This window comes from Anopheles marshallii, chromosome 2 (genome assembly GCF_943734725.1).
Source record: "Anopheles marshallii chromosome 2, idAnoMarsDA_429_01, whole genome shotgun sequence".
In the NCBI taxonomy this organism is placed as follows: domain Eukaryota; kingdom Metazoa; phylum Arthropoda; class Insecta; order Diptera; family Culicidae; genus Anopheles; species Anopheles marshallii.
This window is the reverse complement of record NC_071326.1, coordinates 3,961,235-3,977,849: the sequence shown is the minus strand read 5'-3', so window position 1 is coordinate 3,977,849 and position 16,615 is coordinate 3,961,235. Positions and strand designations below refer to the sequence as shown.

At 44.8% G+C, this 16,615-nt stretch overlaps 2 protein-coding genes across 2 annotated transcripts; one reads left to right on the top strand and one right to left on the bottom strand.

Moving 5' to 3' along the window:
* Window positions 1-11,075: 11,075 nt before the first annotated feature.
* On the bottom strand, window positions 11,076-14,160 carry LOC128719402 (DNA topoisomerase 3-beta). Its single transcript, XM_053813027.1, has 8 exons — window positions 14,070-14,160; window positions 13,233-13,980; window positions 13,030-13,158; window positions 12,882-12,953; window positions 12,219-12,813; window positions 11,487-12,144; window positions 11,302-11,429; window positions 11,076-11,231 (listed from the first exon to the last, which is right to left on the bottom strand). The coding sequence occupies exons 1-8, from the start codon at window positions 14,158-14,160 to the stop codon at window positions 11,076-11,078; spliced, it is 2,577 nt and encodes an 858-aa protein (XP_053669002.1).
* Window positions 14,161-14,757: 597 nt separating this feature from the next.
* LOC128707837 (probable glutamate--tRNA ligase, mitochondrial) lies at window positions 14,758-16,507 on the top strand. Its single transcript, XM_053802796.1, has 3 exons — window positions 14,758-14,956; window positions 15,017-16,201; window positions 16,257-16,507. The coding sequence occupies exons 1-3, from the start codon at window positions 14,758-14,760 to the stop codon at window positions 16,505-16,507; spliced, it is 1,635 nt and encodes a 544-aa protein (XP_053658771.1).
* The last annotated feature ends 108 nt before the right edge of the window (window positions 16,508-16,615 follow it).

The window sequence follows — 16,615 nt, the reverse complement described above, 5'->3', positions numbered from 1 at the left end:
CTGGGGGGAGGTTTGATTCAATGGCCGCCAGTCGTATGCAAACTGCACTGCATTTAATTGGTAAGATTTAAACTGTACGCCGGTAACAAAATAATCAAAACAAATTGTGTTATAAGGAAATATGCTAAAAAAACTGCTACAAGTACGGATTCAATTAATTAAAACATAAAGATAATTTTAATGGTGAAGTTGAATCATTTAAATAAATGTGTTCACTTTACACTTTCTACGGATTTTCCAACACACACTTTTTGTCACTAGTAAATAATTTCGTCACAAGAATAGATCACCACATTAGAATGGAATTTTAGACGATTTACAAAGATCGTCTAAGATGGGATTCGTCAGCTTGGTCGGCCAGCTTTCTACTTATGTTATTAATGCTGTTTCACAAGGAATTAGAACACTTTTTATGCAATTTTAGAGCTTTCTTTGTCTATGCAATCATGAATAACTGAATCATCTCTAGTTGTTTCATATTTCCGTCCATTGATATTTTACGAAAGAATTGTGATCTGAAAAGAAACAAAGAAAGCAAAAGTTAGTGGAATCATCTTTAACAAAATCATATATCAAACAGGATAATGATAAATAATTGCCAACATAACACTGGTTGGTCTTTTGTGGCTATTACATATAAAATATTTCATGTGTACATATAAAATGTTACAAATTCAACATAACAAGGCAAGTGATGTCAAAGCATTGATCGAATTCTGTAGTACTCTTTAGTACTCAAGAAGTTTTACAATTGTGAGGTACTTCAAATATGGACCGGCCCGGTGGTGTAGTAGTAGTAGTATTGGTAGAGAAGTCGGTCTTCATACGACAGGACCGGTTCAACATCTCATCTCAATCGCAAGACTGACTTATTCGGCTACGGGTAAATAAAGTAAAAGAAAGCCAGAAATGGCAGGCTTAGACCTCTTGAGGTTGTTGTGCCGATGAAGAAGAAATACTTCAAATATAGACGGCCTAGCAGGACCTCTGCGTTCAATGTAGAGGTTAAGACAACCAGGATCGTCAGGAACTAAAGGTTCTGATGCATGAAATTCATTTCAACTGGTTAAGGATAACATTTTCACCAAGGATCTCCTACTCAGAATGCGAAGGACAGAACTATTACAGGTCAAGTAGCCTAGACAGCCAGATAGACCGGTGATCGCCAAGGCCAAGTGACAACCAAATGCTAACATTTATGTTTTAGGTGACTTTTGCAAAGGTTCTGCCAACAGCTGCCAACAGAGCGTCGATGCATTAAAGTGTACAAAATTAAACTTGATAACACTAATAGCATGAATTATACCACGATTTTAACTAACAAAGGAGGCCAAACAAACAAGCGGCAATAAATACGATTGCGCGTCAGTTAAAATCAATCATGGTCAATTGAAACTCTATCTCCGCTCGTTTAAAACCATTCACAGTTCACGAGGGAAGTAGATGAAGGATGAATATCGAGGGCATTTCGCTACGATTTTCGTGCCAATTGAAAGGAGTTCTATGTTTTATTTTAGCGATGAATCTTGTTGAACATTTTCGATAATAAATTCAAATTCAAGAACGAAAAAGTAGCCACTAGCTATCACTTACAAGTTAATAATAATCGATAAGTAAGACTTTAAAAATACATAAAAATAAGAAGAAAGCCAGTATCGCTTAAGGGTATAATCAAATTTTACTAACATTACGCACAAATTAAAAAAAACACTCACAGCAAGAGCAATACAAAAATACGATCCCTTCACATACCTCGTGTAAATGAAGAAGCAAAAACACACAAAATAGTAGGAACAAAAAAAAACAATCCTGCTTTGTTTGCATCTTCGACTGCAACTTGTGGCATGGCTTGGCAAAACTGGATCAGGCGGATATGCTTCATTAGCGACCACCAATGGCAATGCACGCAAAATCACCAAACTGGTTATCGATCATAATGGAATACATCATCATCTGGCGCAGGCGGGAAACCGGTTAACACCAATTCCCCGCACGGAACGGTTTTGTGCCGTGCATAAATTGTAACATCTTCCCTGCCCGTTGGTCCGTTTACGGATCGAACGGATTGCATCAATAATTGAAGGGTATTATGCGTGGTAAACAAGTTGTGTTTTGTTCTTTCACATTATTATGTCTTGTGTTGTTGAGAGCATCTTGTTTTATTATTATTTTCAGTTTTACTGAACTTTGCCCCATCATCATTGTTGTTCATTGGAAAGGATGCGGAAAAAGATTCGAATGAGGTAGCAGTTCGTACGCGGAGAAATTGCGAAACTTCATCTACCCTCCAGGGTAACAGACGAATACTGTCGAAAGTCGCAAAGTAACCTCATTTATCTTTTTAGAACTTTATAAGACACGAATGCTGACAAAAGTCGCAAAGTCTCTGCAGGTCGACTACAAATGAAGAATATCCTCAAGGATCGTTTTGCGGATCGGATGCACTGTTAAATAAGGAAGAATGAACGAGATCGTATCCGGCCACGATCGTGTGAGAGCGATAAAACGATCGTAAAGAGGATTGGGTAATTCAGATTCAGATTTATGAATCTGAAGGAATCTTTAAACTGAATGAATTAATCTGAAACTCTATTCCACTTATCCAATTCGAGAATTATGAATACTTATACATAATTCATATGAATGACTCTTCGCAAAAGTTTCATTAAACACAACACTAGATAAAACGGACTTAACAAAGTCACTTCATAAAAAGGGTCACTTCTTAATGTTCGAAACTAAAAAAAATCAAGAGTATTGAGATTTATACTATGGATTTTACGCACGATGTCACATTCCTAAGTAAGGTTTAACCAGAGGAGAGTAACTTTTGAGATGTTTTATACTATTATCTTCTATGTCCGAAATCTATCTGTCTCACCATGGTACGATTCACTTCCAGTTCCACGGTTCTTCTTTGCCGTTTTAAACGATGCCCGTTCATCCCTGAGTGCGCTTTAGCTCAAGTAAACTTCAAGATTCAATCTCGCTCTGCAAGTTCTAACCAGTACCGCGCCGGGAACAACGAACGATCGAAGGTGTGCTTGAACACTTGCATCGGATCGTAGCGTTAAAACAAAGCAGACCATAAAATATGTTTCCCCACTAGAAACGGGGTAAACACCCGAGACCAGTACAGGCTTGACCATAGCAAGCCATGCTGATGTTCATTGGTGCAGGATTGATGGTCCGCATTGCATGTGCTACTGCGTCGATGGTAAGTGCGAGAGTTACGAGAATGCTACATCATGCTCGAACTCGGCTCAGTGGACTGGCCACGCCAGCAGAGCGCATATGATATAGTTTTGTTACAGACGGTAGTTTTTGGGAAGTTTTCGTTAAGTGAGCAAAAGAGTGCTTCACACTTCTAGAGAAAGCCTTCCTCTTAGGAGCCGCTTCTAAGCAGAAGTCATCAATCCGTCAAGTGCTAACGGAGTCGTCAAGATGAAGGTTCTCAACACACTCCTCACCCCCTCCCCCTCCCTCCCCCCCTTCCCCTTTCCCCCACTGGTTGGCTTATTGGCTGCTTGTTGGAATAAAGTTTGCACTCGACGCTCGACGCTACCTGTTGACGCGCTTCAGGCTCATCTTACCACCGGGTCACATCAAACGAACCCAATCCCCAGGCCAGCCGGTTTTCGAATGGAACGGTAAAAAAAAACAGAAGTGCGAGAAGAGGTACAACGACTTCAACAAACAGCCCGGACCAGAAAATGAAGAGACACACCAGCCAATTGTAATCGTGCTGGGAGCGGGACCATCATCATGTTTTATGCGTTCATGTGTAATTATTGACAGCAGAAACAGGTTTACATGGTCAGCCCGGCCGGAGGGCATTCTGTCACCCTGCCTTCCGCCCTCGATCGATCAAGTTCCGATAATCCGGTAGGGGTTTTGCGTGTTCTGCTTGCAAACACAACCATTACACATTTGGACAGCTGTCGCCGAAGGTTTCGATAACGTCCAGGCGTTTCCCGATAAGGGAAAGCTTTTAAGACCTTGCAGAGTCGATATGTGCATCAGTGCCCGTAGATTCAAACCAATCGTCGCGGAATCGGTTTCGATTCCGCGTAGCATGTTGAAGGGTTTCGCGATAAGCGCACCCATACAGCTGCAGACCAGCGGAGCGAGAATGCACCGTTAGGATGCAGCCGATGGGTACGATGGCGTTAATGCGAAGACTGCATCTTGTAGTGCATCTTGTGCTAATGAAGCTTGATAGATTAATTATCTCCATCGGATCTATTTGAATAACGAAACTGGTTTTATTTTTTCTATCCAGCGTAAGCAAAATTTTCTTATTTGGGCCATTTTGCTTGTACGACAGGATCAAAATCACACAAAAACTTACGCAACTAAATGAGTGAAACGCGATATGTTTCAAAGTGGATGAATAAAAAAAAACCGCTGTCCAGCTATTATCACACCACCCTTCCAGAGATAGGGTGTGTAAATATAGCGTAAATACCTATACTTTCACATTGGTAGTGAATTTGTATGATTTTTTTGCGTCCATCCAGCCTACTTCCAGCATTACAGTGCACGCACACACTGTGGTCGCACGGCCCAAACGGGGCCGATCGCTGGCGGCTGCTACTGAGCACAGGCAGGATGACACCGATCACGTTTTGCCATCCGGGCACTGCATCTGTGTACGTGTGGCGGCTGGTGTGATAACTTTTTGACCGACCGACCGGAGAGACACACCGCGGCGGAATAGCTTCCACTTCAACGTCCCGTTTGACGCCGTTCCTTCCCGCGGACTTCGCCGACTTTCTACCGATTCCACGCACAACGGCACACCGAAGTCTGAGATTGACTTCACAAAACTCGTGCGCGCGAGGTGCGTGGATCGATGATGTGCTAAAGTTGCACTTTTTTCACTCCGTCTCACACACACACACAGGCGCGCGCGTGTGGCCACGTCCACGTCCATTGTTATGTAGTTTTTTTTTTATTTTATTTTTATTATGTGTGTTGTTTGTGTTATGTTCGCTGCTGTCGTCGCCCCCTTCTCCACCATTCCCTTAAGATGCCCTCCACCTCCCCTCTCCCCAAAACAAATAGGCACAGAAAACCGGTTGAGCCAAACAGGGTGGCCAACGTCACGACGACGACGACGACGACGATGATGATGGTGATGACAACGACACGACCGTGTTGTTGGAGCGCCGTGTTGGTCTTGGATGCATCCGTCGTGGTCGTGGTACTCAACCGGGAGGAAATTCGAACCCGAGAAAATGCATACTCTAACGCATTCGTACGACTCCTCTCCAACCGGTGGAACCGACACAAGGGGTACAAGCGTTGAAAGTGAAAAAAATGGACCTAATTCTAATTCGTTTCAGTGCTCCTCGAGTCTTCCCCACGTTAGAAGCGGTTGGGAATGGGTGTTAATGATAATTGTGAACCGTTCTGTTTGGTAAAAGATTTTCAACTGAAGGTTCTCTAAAAGTTGATGTGATGTGACGAAAGGAATCAGCTTAAAGTATTATTAGCTCAGTAAATGGCGATTGAAGGCTCTTCCAACCTTTGAGAATATTAATTAACGAAGAAGTAAAGTCTGAAGTTCGCTCAATCAGATATTCTAAAGTCAGTTTGTTCAAGTAAATCGTACGATGTGATATTGCACTTACTCGAAGCTTGAGGTTCCAAAAATATCTGGTAAAATATACCAACTAATATGCCAATAAGAGTAGTTATACGAAGTTATACCCCAAACAGTTGAAGCATATGTGTATATGTGAATGTAATTTATGTTAATGTCCAACAGTCGGTACCCAGAATCCCTGGGAGACCGATTGACTTCAAACTTTCATCAGACATTCTTCACACAATTGACAAGTACTTGTCGTACGCTTTTATCTGATAACCCCGCTGAAAGAGTGAAGTTTAGCTAGCTTTTCCAACATTGGGATGCTCTGAGATCAAATCGATCAAGATGACCAAGGGAAGTCGCATGAGTAAACGAATGTGCGAAGTGCACTCAATGATCTGGAAGATTGTAGGTATTCTCAAAACCATGTACCAAGCGTTACGATTTTCAAACAATCAAAATCCAGTGGAGCAGATATACTTCTATTGTCAGCAAAACAATAACTTCAAGAGCACTATGAAAACACTTGATCAAGATGGACAAAATGAATAAAAGAGATGGCGCTAAAATGCTCGTATAAATCAACAAAAACTTTGAATTGATTCATGATTCAAGATGTGAGGTCTGCACAACGTCGATGTTTACACTCCAATACGTGTATGGAAGTTCTCCGTAATTCGTTCAAAAATCACACTTGATCTGTGTTGAAATTAAGGCATTTAATCCCAGCGTCAAGACACATTTAAACATGATTTTCTATACAATAGCAACATAATTCCCGATTCCCAAGCTCATTTGAGCCGTTGAGCGTTGGACAGCATGAAGCATGCTCAGAAATTGATCGATCAGAATTGATCTGTTTGATCCAAGCAGGCGCAGCATAATGATTTTATATTTTTTGTACATAAAAAAAGGGAAACACAATGTGAAACGTGCAAGCCACAACCGAAGCGGACGCGAGAACATGTTCCAGCACGTCGCGTGTGGTTTGGGCGGGGACCCCATGTAGGAAGGGGGCATAGGGGGGTGCTTCTGTTCTTCAACACAACACACACACGCGCGCACGCACACACATGCAAAAGGCGCGGCGGAGCCAAACAGGTTTTCCGATGTTTTGCGCTTTCTTCTTCACCTGGATTTCGTTCTCTTCGTCTTTTTTTGTTGTTGTTGTTGCTTTGGTTGGTTTGGTGCTGCTGCTGCTGCTGCCCAAGAGCCAAGATTTTGGTTTCTCCTTCTATGTGTGGTATTATGGCCAGCCTCCTTCATAAGCAAAACGACGGCGCAGGAGAGATTGCTTTGTTGGTTGCTGTTGTTGTTTTTTTCCCTGCGTTTCGATCAACGCCGTTTTGGGTGGTGTTTTTTGTTGTTGTTGGTTGGTTTGCTGCTGCTTGTCTCGCAAACCGAAAAGGTGGAAGTTGATGTTGCGTCGTTGTTTGTTTTTTTGTTTGAAAAAAAAACCGGAATGGGCGATGCAACGAAAACAACTAGCCCAAACACGCGTAGAAGGAATAGGGAAGGGTCGCAAAAAAACAACAACGTTTCTAGCGTTGATTTAAACTGGTGTGCATGCAACACAACCCCCGGAGTTTCGGTCCCGTGGGTCACGAGGGGAACAGTGTAGGCAAATTAAATTATTTCACTCACCTTTTGAATGTTTATCGAAATCGAAACAGGTTTATGCTGCAGGTTGATGCGCGGAAAGCGGGCTGGTTTGGGAGGGAAATACACGATCTTCAGCCACCACACACCAAGAAAGAACGTGGTGATAAACGCTTCCGCTGTATCGCATGCGCTCGATCACACAGCACAACACACACCCATATCACAGTGGGCGCTGGGTGGGGGGTTATTTTGGCAATTTATCGCACCAGCAGCACACTGCACGGGGTCAACACAGCCACGGGGACGGGGAGGTTTGGTGTGGAAAATGCACTTCCATAGAACACGGCTGTGCAAACACCATTTGCCTTCTGCTGCGCCCCTGTTTAAATCTCACACTCAGGTAACGCACTGCAGCAGAAGGATAGGAGACAAACAAACACAACAGGTACGGGTGAACGTAACCCCAGCGCCGATCGTCGAGGGGGATGAAGAGGAAATTTACACGCGAACCCACTCACACACGCATACACGCCCGTACGCACCAAGTCGGGAAAAAGAAAGCCTTACCGTACAGCACACAAAGCTAAAGAACGCACCTCACGCTTCACACCTGCGCTTGTGTATGTGTGTGGGACGACAGAAATGCCGCGCCGGCATTTAGAGAAAGAAGCGACGATCACGTACAACGTCCGCGCGCGGTTGCTTTTTGAATGAATGAAATGCTCGGCCCAGAGAGAGAGCAGAGCAGTGGCGACCAGTCGGACTACGAAACACAACCACACAGTGGGTGACGGTCATGAAAATGCTGGGATAAAAATATATTTTTGAAATTAAGGATTGTTTTTGAATAATTATCACAAGAAACGCTAGAAGAGGAAGGATATTTGTATAGCAATATCCTTACAAATATTATAAAATATTGTTGATACTCTTTAATTAAAAAAAAAATTTTAACTTAAACAGCTGCGACGGTAAGTGATGTAATTAAGCGAAATAATTTGAAAAAGCTTCAAAACTCTACAAATAAAAGCATGAAAAAAGAAAATAAGCTAAAAGTTATCCTTCTTTTAAGATGAGTGGTAATAATCTTGAACCATCGCCCACTGTGCATCATCATCGTGATACACCGTTCGTTAAACTTTCGTTCAAATCATTGTTTGCTTTTGGTGTATCTGCCAGTACGAGAAGGCACATCGAATCCTCGGTTGCTAGAGCAAGTCCGTTGCGTATCAACAGCTGTGGAGAGAAGGTATTGCTCACTGGTGAGAACGTTTGTTGCTCACCGAGTCGACGGCGGTAAATCGGATTTGATTTCAAAGAAGGACCGCAACACGTGATTTTAATGTAATGTGCTGTTTTCTCTTATAAGGTAAATTAAGGTAAATTTGTCATCTGATGGAGTAGTTCTCTAAACTGCTCACGGTCGAGTATTGTTGTCAGCTACTTAATCATCCTGTTTGGGGCCTACCACAAACATGGTTTGTCCATGTGGACGACCTAAAAGGACTGAACGAGCTGAATTGTCCGGTGCTATTCTAATGACATGAGCAGCCCACCAAAACCTGTACGATAGTGAGTTACTCGTACAGCTTGTACAGCTCCTTCAATGTCCTTCCACACATACGAGGCCAAAACTCCCTCAGAATATATTCGTCTCGAACGCGATCAAGAGAGTCTGGTTTTGGATGAAGTGCATATCTCACAGGCGTAAGTAAGTACCTACACTGTATACGTTCTATACAGTCCCGGCTTCGACATGAATTTTTGAGTAGAGAAGTTACCGGGGAAGGAACGATTGGCAGCTAACACCCTAATGCATCACTGTTGTTGTCGGTGCTTTGATTCATGATAGATGAAATTTTGGATGACTTCCAAAGTGCGTTCACCTCTCTGTATGCCACCCCTGCGTAAGTCGAGATTTGTTGTTATATTACATATAAATTGATAAGCCTTTACCAGGTATGGGAGATTGCGATGGGCGATTACACCTTTGCCTGTTCTAATGCGATCATGCACAAAGCGCATAGTTGCCATAGCAACACACACAATTACGAATGATGCTTTGATGATGTGTAAGTAGCGAAAGATGCCAACTGGGAAAAGCCCTCCGCACTATCATAGGAGCCCCGGCATTCACTAGACATGATCGCTAATCACAAGTGTCCGACGACGAATCAGTGGATAATTGGTGAAGATTGGCATTGTTTGGTGCGATAAGCGCTGATGCTATTTTCTTTTTTTTTGCTTTGCGCGTATCTTTATTGACCGTCGCATTGCTATGTCACTAACACTCGTGGATCCACAAACACGGAAGGTGAACGTGTGAACGTTTAGTTACAATTCGAACGTGAAACGTTGGCGTTGTCGATACAGATCGCTCGTACTGATCGCACGTAGCAATGCTGTTTCACTGTCGCTGATGGGTTGGTTTGAAAAGTTCACTCTGTTCTGTGTGGTGGTTGTGATCACGTCGATTTCGGTGCTGCTGGTAGCTTCGGTGCAATTAATGCACCGGCTGGAAGATGGCGTCAACCGAGACAATAGTGAACTGTTGCAAAAGATAGCTGCACTGCGGAACCTAGCGGATTTGTCTTCCGATTCGGCTGGTTTGAACCATGGTCCACTGCTGGCAATGATCATCCGATCGTCGAAAGAAAACAACGCGCTGCGACGAACTATCCGGCGGACCTGGGCCCGGGAGGATCATCGTGTGATGCATAGATTTCTGTTGCGTTCTGTAAACATCCATTCGAAATCCCGGCATACTGAAGTGGATGATTTTACGAGTTGGCTGGGAAGTTTACAGCATCGTGGAATCGTTGCAACCAACGCACGGTACGTGTTATTCGTCAACGAAACTGTGTTCGTAAATACCCGGCTGCTACTGAGAGCAATCGAACGGGTCTTACCGATGAAAGGATTTATTCTCTGCACTCCGGTGGCCAGCGATCCGGGACAAAACGTTACGTGTGACACTTCCAATCCAATTCTTGTCTCGATGGACATCGTGCGTGGAGCGACGTCACAACAACACGTTGTCTACGATGGCAGGCGGTTGTACTTGAATCGTCGCGAAACGGAAGCACTGGTTCGCCATCAGCTGGATGATGAACTCGGGTTGACGTACTTCTTTACTGCCTCTCTATTGCGGCTCTCCTGCAAACATCCGCTCACACGGTTGATCGATCAACTTTGGTTGTCCAGCGGTGGGAATGGTACGCCAATCGAATACTAATGGCATTTGCAGCTGTTGAAAACGACAACCATTCGACGCGTTGCTTAAGTTGAATTGAACGTCACTTTTTCGTTGAAGATTTCACTGTGGTATTAGATAGTATTACACATAGTCATAGTCATAGTATATCGTAAGAGTGCTTGTTCAATATCAAATCCAGTATGATTAAGGATCGCGCACACGTTAACTTTTGAGTGTGAAAATACTTAACAAACAGGTAAAATAAAACAAAACCTTGCGATTTCTCGTTACAACGTTACAACTAGTTCTCGCTACAACGATTTCAACGAAATGCAATAGCAAATCTCTTTACTTTCGAATAATGTTAACATTTTCTGTAGAGATTTTATTATTTCTTTTCGGAATAAGATTGTATGTGTGTGTGTGTGTTTTCTAATCGAAACGTAATGACCACACCTCAATTGTCCTGGTGCAGTACTAGGCTTTGCAAAAGATGGATGATTTTTCAAATCAAAACATACGCTGAACACACTGATCAGTGTGTATCACCTCGGAAGGATCGAGGTTTTTTGTTGTAGTTGAAAGTTGCAATTCCGTTGCAGACGACTGATTGTTGTTCAATTCGGAGGAGGTTCAGTATTCGAATACGGCTCAATGGCAATGGTTAGGCTACGAAAGAAGCTACACAAAATAGTTTGCCAGCTGTGTCATCTTATCCTTCGGTGCTTTGTTGCGTCCACGCCCACCTTTGCCACCTCTGCCGCGGAAACCTCGACCCCGTCCACCACGGCCACCGGCATGATTTCGACGCATTTCGACCGCCTTATGCTTCTCAACCTTTAATAACGAAAAGAAATGGTTTTAATAATCAGCCAATGTCCAGCGGTTCTACCACTCGATCCCTTACCAGTGGCATGAAGTCGGCAAAGCAAAAAATGCATCCCTTTTTCTCCGTTACCTCGTCCTTGAACGGAGACTTTTCCTGTTTATATACGGCCGTCACCTGCTGGGCGCCACACTCCTCGCAAGATTCGGCTGGAAGAAAGATGCATATATTTTATAACCAACTCTTAAGAAAGCCTTACTGCTTACCTTCTACAGTCACTTTCACCGCATCCGCGAAGCAATTGACGATGACATCGCACAGACCGTTACACACCAAGCGCCACGTTTTCGGAGTCATCGTACAGTCTAGCACCAGTACGCCCCGTTCACATTCCATGCAGCTCGAAACGCCCAGCAGTGAGAGGGAATGGGCGCACGTTGGATGCGGACAGTTGTTGCAACCGGAGTTCTTTACCATGTCCCTGAACGGCGGATGATTGTAGCAGTAAGGGCAGAGCGGGAACGCTTTGCCCATCGCACCGTTCGTCCAGGCGACGAGCTCGAAATCATCGAGCGGACATTTAAGCTCGCGGTACACACGAATCGAACCCTTCACTGGGAGCGTGTACGTTTCATCGCACGTTGGACAGTGAAGTCGAGCGGGTTTCGATTGGATGTACTTCATGTATCGTCGACATTTGCCACACCGCGACAACGATTTACCCGACGAACTGAGCGACGAAAAGGTGGATTCAAACAGTATGTCCATGTTGCTGATGTTTTGCACAAAGTATAGAAATTTGAGGCGAAAAATTTCGACGGCATGCTTCAATACTGAGCGGAAGTCGGCGGACCCGTGGGCGATGAGATTCAGCTGCTGTTCAACGGCGGATCGCATCGTTGGAAGAACCAGCTCCGGATCGATCTTATAACAAGAGATTTAATATTAACATCAGCTCTACATTTAGCATCGAGTGAAGAACCCTACATGTAACTCACCTTTTGGTATCCGTGCACAAGCACAATGCCAAGGTTAGTCGGTGTTAGGGTACGACCGTTTCCAATCGCCACATAGTTACGCTGACAGATGTTATTTATATGCACCGGAATCGAAGCATCCGTCCCGATACCATGCTTTTCCATCAGCGAAATCAGCTCCGACTCGGTCAGATAGTCTGGCGGACCGGTTTGGCTTTCCACTAACCGTACGTCGCTTATCTTCACCTTATCGTTTACCGCAAACTGATGTACCAGCTCGTTTTTCCCAAATGCTTGCCATGTCATTACCTTGGTAAAGCCGGGATCGATCAGTGCGCTCGTGGTGGCCGTAAACAGTTCCCCACCGATCCGGAACTTGGTAGTGTGTGTGCGATACTTGAGATCGCGCGAAATGGTACCGAGAAAGTGACGACAGATGTAATCGTACACCCGCCAGCTATCACCGTCCAGTTCGTTGCGGGAGGCCAGCTTCATTGGCGTTATGGGGGGATGGTCACCGGCATCGTTACCCTTGCGTGGATGGGTCATATCGCGGGCGATCGCTTTCGCTTCCTCACCAAACTCCGATGAAGGTTGTAACAGTCGTACGACTCCACTGAAAACGGATGGAACGAAATTGTTAAAAGCGTTCCATGTGCAGGATATTGGTGGATAAAGGCATACTTAAGGTCAAAGTTTGTAGGATACTGAGTGGTTTCTGTTCGTGGGTAACTGATGTATCCACGGGTGTACAATCTGAAGTGGGAGAAATAATAGAAGGTTAATTGTATAATTTTGGCCAATTGTTGAGTTCTCATTTGGAGGGACATACTTTTCGGCAATTTGCATCGCCGTGTGAGGGCCAATGCCCAGGCCTGCACTGGCTGCACGCATCAGTTCGACGGTGTTTAACGCTTGAGGACGTCCGCGTACCTGTTCCTTCGAACTTACTGCTTCAACGCTGTCCATGTAAAAAGAAACGAAAGCATTCGAACCCCCTCTTTTTAACAGTGTTCCGATGCCTATTCTACTTACGTGGCCTCCTTATGATCTTTAACCTTGTTCAGATATATGCACGCTATCTCTTTTTCGAACACCCGGACACGATGCCATTCCAGCTTGATTTCTGGACTTTCGCCAACGGAAACCTGCACGTACCAGAATGTTTCTGGCTTAAACGTCTGGATTTCGTCGTGCCGCTGTACGCAAAATCCCAGCGTTGGCGTTTGACAAGGGCCGTACGATATGAGCGATGCGTCCAGATCCGCGTACTTGCCCTGGAAGAACTTGGTCTGAAATCGGGTAAACGCACAACCGATGCGCAGATCAAGTTCCTGTCGTGCGTCGACCGATTTCGCTTCATTCTCGTTCGGATGGATCAAATTGTCCATCGCGTACTTAATGTCCTTTTCGGTAATGGCAGAGAATTTGGCGCGATACGTCACCCGGTTCGAATGGACATTGTGTATCGAGTCGGATACGGCTGCCATCACTTCATAGCATATGTTTTCACCCTCCTTGTCGCAATCGAGCCACAGGATGAGGTAGTCGCAACCGCGTGCTTCCTGGGACAGAAAGTATGGCATGCGTAGTTTGGGTGTGGATTCATTCTTTTCCGTCGGACAGGTGAACAGTTCAGTCGGATCGACACGGTCCCACGAGTTGTATTTGCCGACAAAGTCCAACCCCATGATGTGGCCACACACGGACGTCATTTTGAATCGGATTGTTTCACCACGGAACTGGCCTACCCACTCATGTACTGAGCAGGCACCGTTAGAACCTACGGATGGAGCAACATAATTAACAGATCGTACCAATGTTTAACATTTCATGCACCGGGTGGGCAACGCCTGGCAGCAGAAGTAGTACCTTTTCGCACCGAGCACTTCCCGTTGCTTAGAATGCTCGCTAGCGATGCTGCTAGCGATGGCTTCTCGGCCACCATTAGCGCAACCTTCATTGTGAGCGTAGCGTTTGATGCGTTTCAGCAGAAGCAGTGCACGTTCAACGTTTGTGGATGCTATCTTGTGAATAAATAACTAAATTATCCGAAAGCCGCCTATTTACTTTTACTGCAAATATGCTGCGAACAAATAAATACAAGTCCAAAGCGGCGTTTTCTCGGTTTTTACATTTTGACATTCGTTTTGGCAGCGTTTGGTTACACGGTGGTACGTTCCCGGGGACAATTCGTCATGTTTATTTTACGAACGAGCAGAGCCATGGGACGAATGAAAAATAACATTTGTGTGATCCAGGACAAAAAATACAAAATTTGTGTTTCGAATAACTACCACCAGAAACCATGAAATGATCAAATGAAAAATTTTCACAGCAAATAATTATCAACCGTCAATTAGCACGTACTAAAAGGACGAATAAAGGACACCGTCAAATGTAGCTCAAGATTGCGAAAGCAGCTGTTGTATCACCTTTGCATTACTATCCTTGGTTGGTTGTTTGTTTCGCAAATTGTCAGACAGGGAACCTGCAAAACCAAAACAAGTTATTTCACCATCCCGCAAACCCGACAACGGTATGATTGTGTAGTATCGATATGAATGTAATTCGCGGTTCGTGGAGGAGAACAAGTCTTCCAGTAGGATTGTTTTCGGCCCTTAGGACATCGTCGGTAGCATGTATTCGATTTTATTGTGATAAACCGTCACGCGGAGGTTCGGCATCGAAACCTCCGGACGATGGAAAGGATAGCAATGGGCAGGAAGTGCGAGTGCGTTTCGCACCTAGTCCAACAGGTATGCTTTGTGCAATATGCGTTAATAGGTGGACATTTTAAAACACGTATCTCCTTGTAGGGTATATGCACCTGGGAGGATTACGCACAGCATTGTACAATTATCTCTACGCGAAAGCACACGGTGGAAAGTTCGTATTGCGCATCGAAGACACCGACCAGGAACGGTTCGTGGAGGGTGCTGCGGAGAAACTGTATACCGATTTGAAATGGGCCGGAATCGAGCCGGACGAAGACCCGTACAAGGGGGGACCAAACGGTCCGTACACGCAAAGCCAACGGTATGAAATCTACAAGCGTGAAGTGAAAAAGATCATGGAAGATGGTCGAGCTTACTATTGCTTCTGTACCGAGCGCCGGTTGGAGCTGCTGCGCAAGGAAGCACTTCGGTTACGTCAGGTGCCTAAGTACGATAACAAGTGTCGCCATTTAACGCCGGGCCAGATTGCGGAACGGTTAGCTAAGAATGATAAGTTTTGCATTCGCTTCCGGTTGCACTCGAAGGGGGACGAATTTAATGATCTAATATACGGTAAGATCGTATATTTCATAGCACAGCAGGAAGGAGACCCAGTGATCATCAAATCGGACGGTTATCCAACGTACCACTTTGCGAACGTGGTCGATGATCACTACATGAGGATTACGCACGTTCTGCGGGGCGTCGAATGGCAGATATCGACACCGAAACACATACAGCTGTTTCATGCATTCGGTTGGCGACCGCCACAGTACGCCCATCTGCCACTGATAATGAACCCGAACGGATCGAAGCTAAGCAAACGGCAAGGCGACGTACAGCTGGAACACTACCGAAACAATGGTGTCTTTCCACAGGCCCTACTAAACTACATAACCCAGAGTGGGGGTGGATTCGGGAGGGAACTGCTCGATATCGAGGCACCACAGTTGACCGATCTAATACGACAGTTTGATCTGAAGAAAATTAACGCCAACTCTAGTCGTCTGAATCCGGAACTATTGAAGCATTTCAATCGGGCCGAAATTAGGTACAAGCTGGAAAACGATAGTGCGGCAGCCGAACAGATCGTCCGAGAGGTGACGGAAATGGTACGCAAGGAGTTCGCAAAAGATGTGAAAAACCTACAACTTAGCCCGGAACATGTACGGGATGTGTTGAATTGGTCTCTGCCCCGGATAGATTCATTGCAAGATCTCGTAAAAAGCAAACTTTCCTTTCTGTGGGTGTTGCCTAATCCTACCAAGGATAAAATCGTCGATTCAGGTAAGTTTATCCGCTCATCTTTCTTCATTGTGCTGAGAGTTTTCGTTTCCTGCAGATATTTTAGCCGTACTGGCCAAGAACTTGGCCACCGAAGCGGACGTACCGGAGTTTAACAAATCGGAACTGAGCCGATTTATAAAGGCCTTTGCCGAACGGAACCATCTTGCATTTGAAAAGCTCATGAAAGCATTACGATCGGGTTTGAGCGGCCTGCAGGAAGGTCCGTCCGTGCCGGAAATGATGGAAATACTCGGCCGTGAGAAAACGGTCGAAAGGATCGAGCTGGCAGCTGGAAGACAGAAATAGACAGTAGCATGCGGATAAGACACGGCGTTTTTTGGTTTTCCAACGAGTCACTAGTTTATTGATGGTTAAAGTTCACACCCATGTAGCTTCATAGCTGGTTGTTCCGGG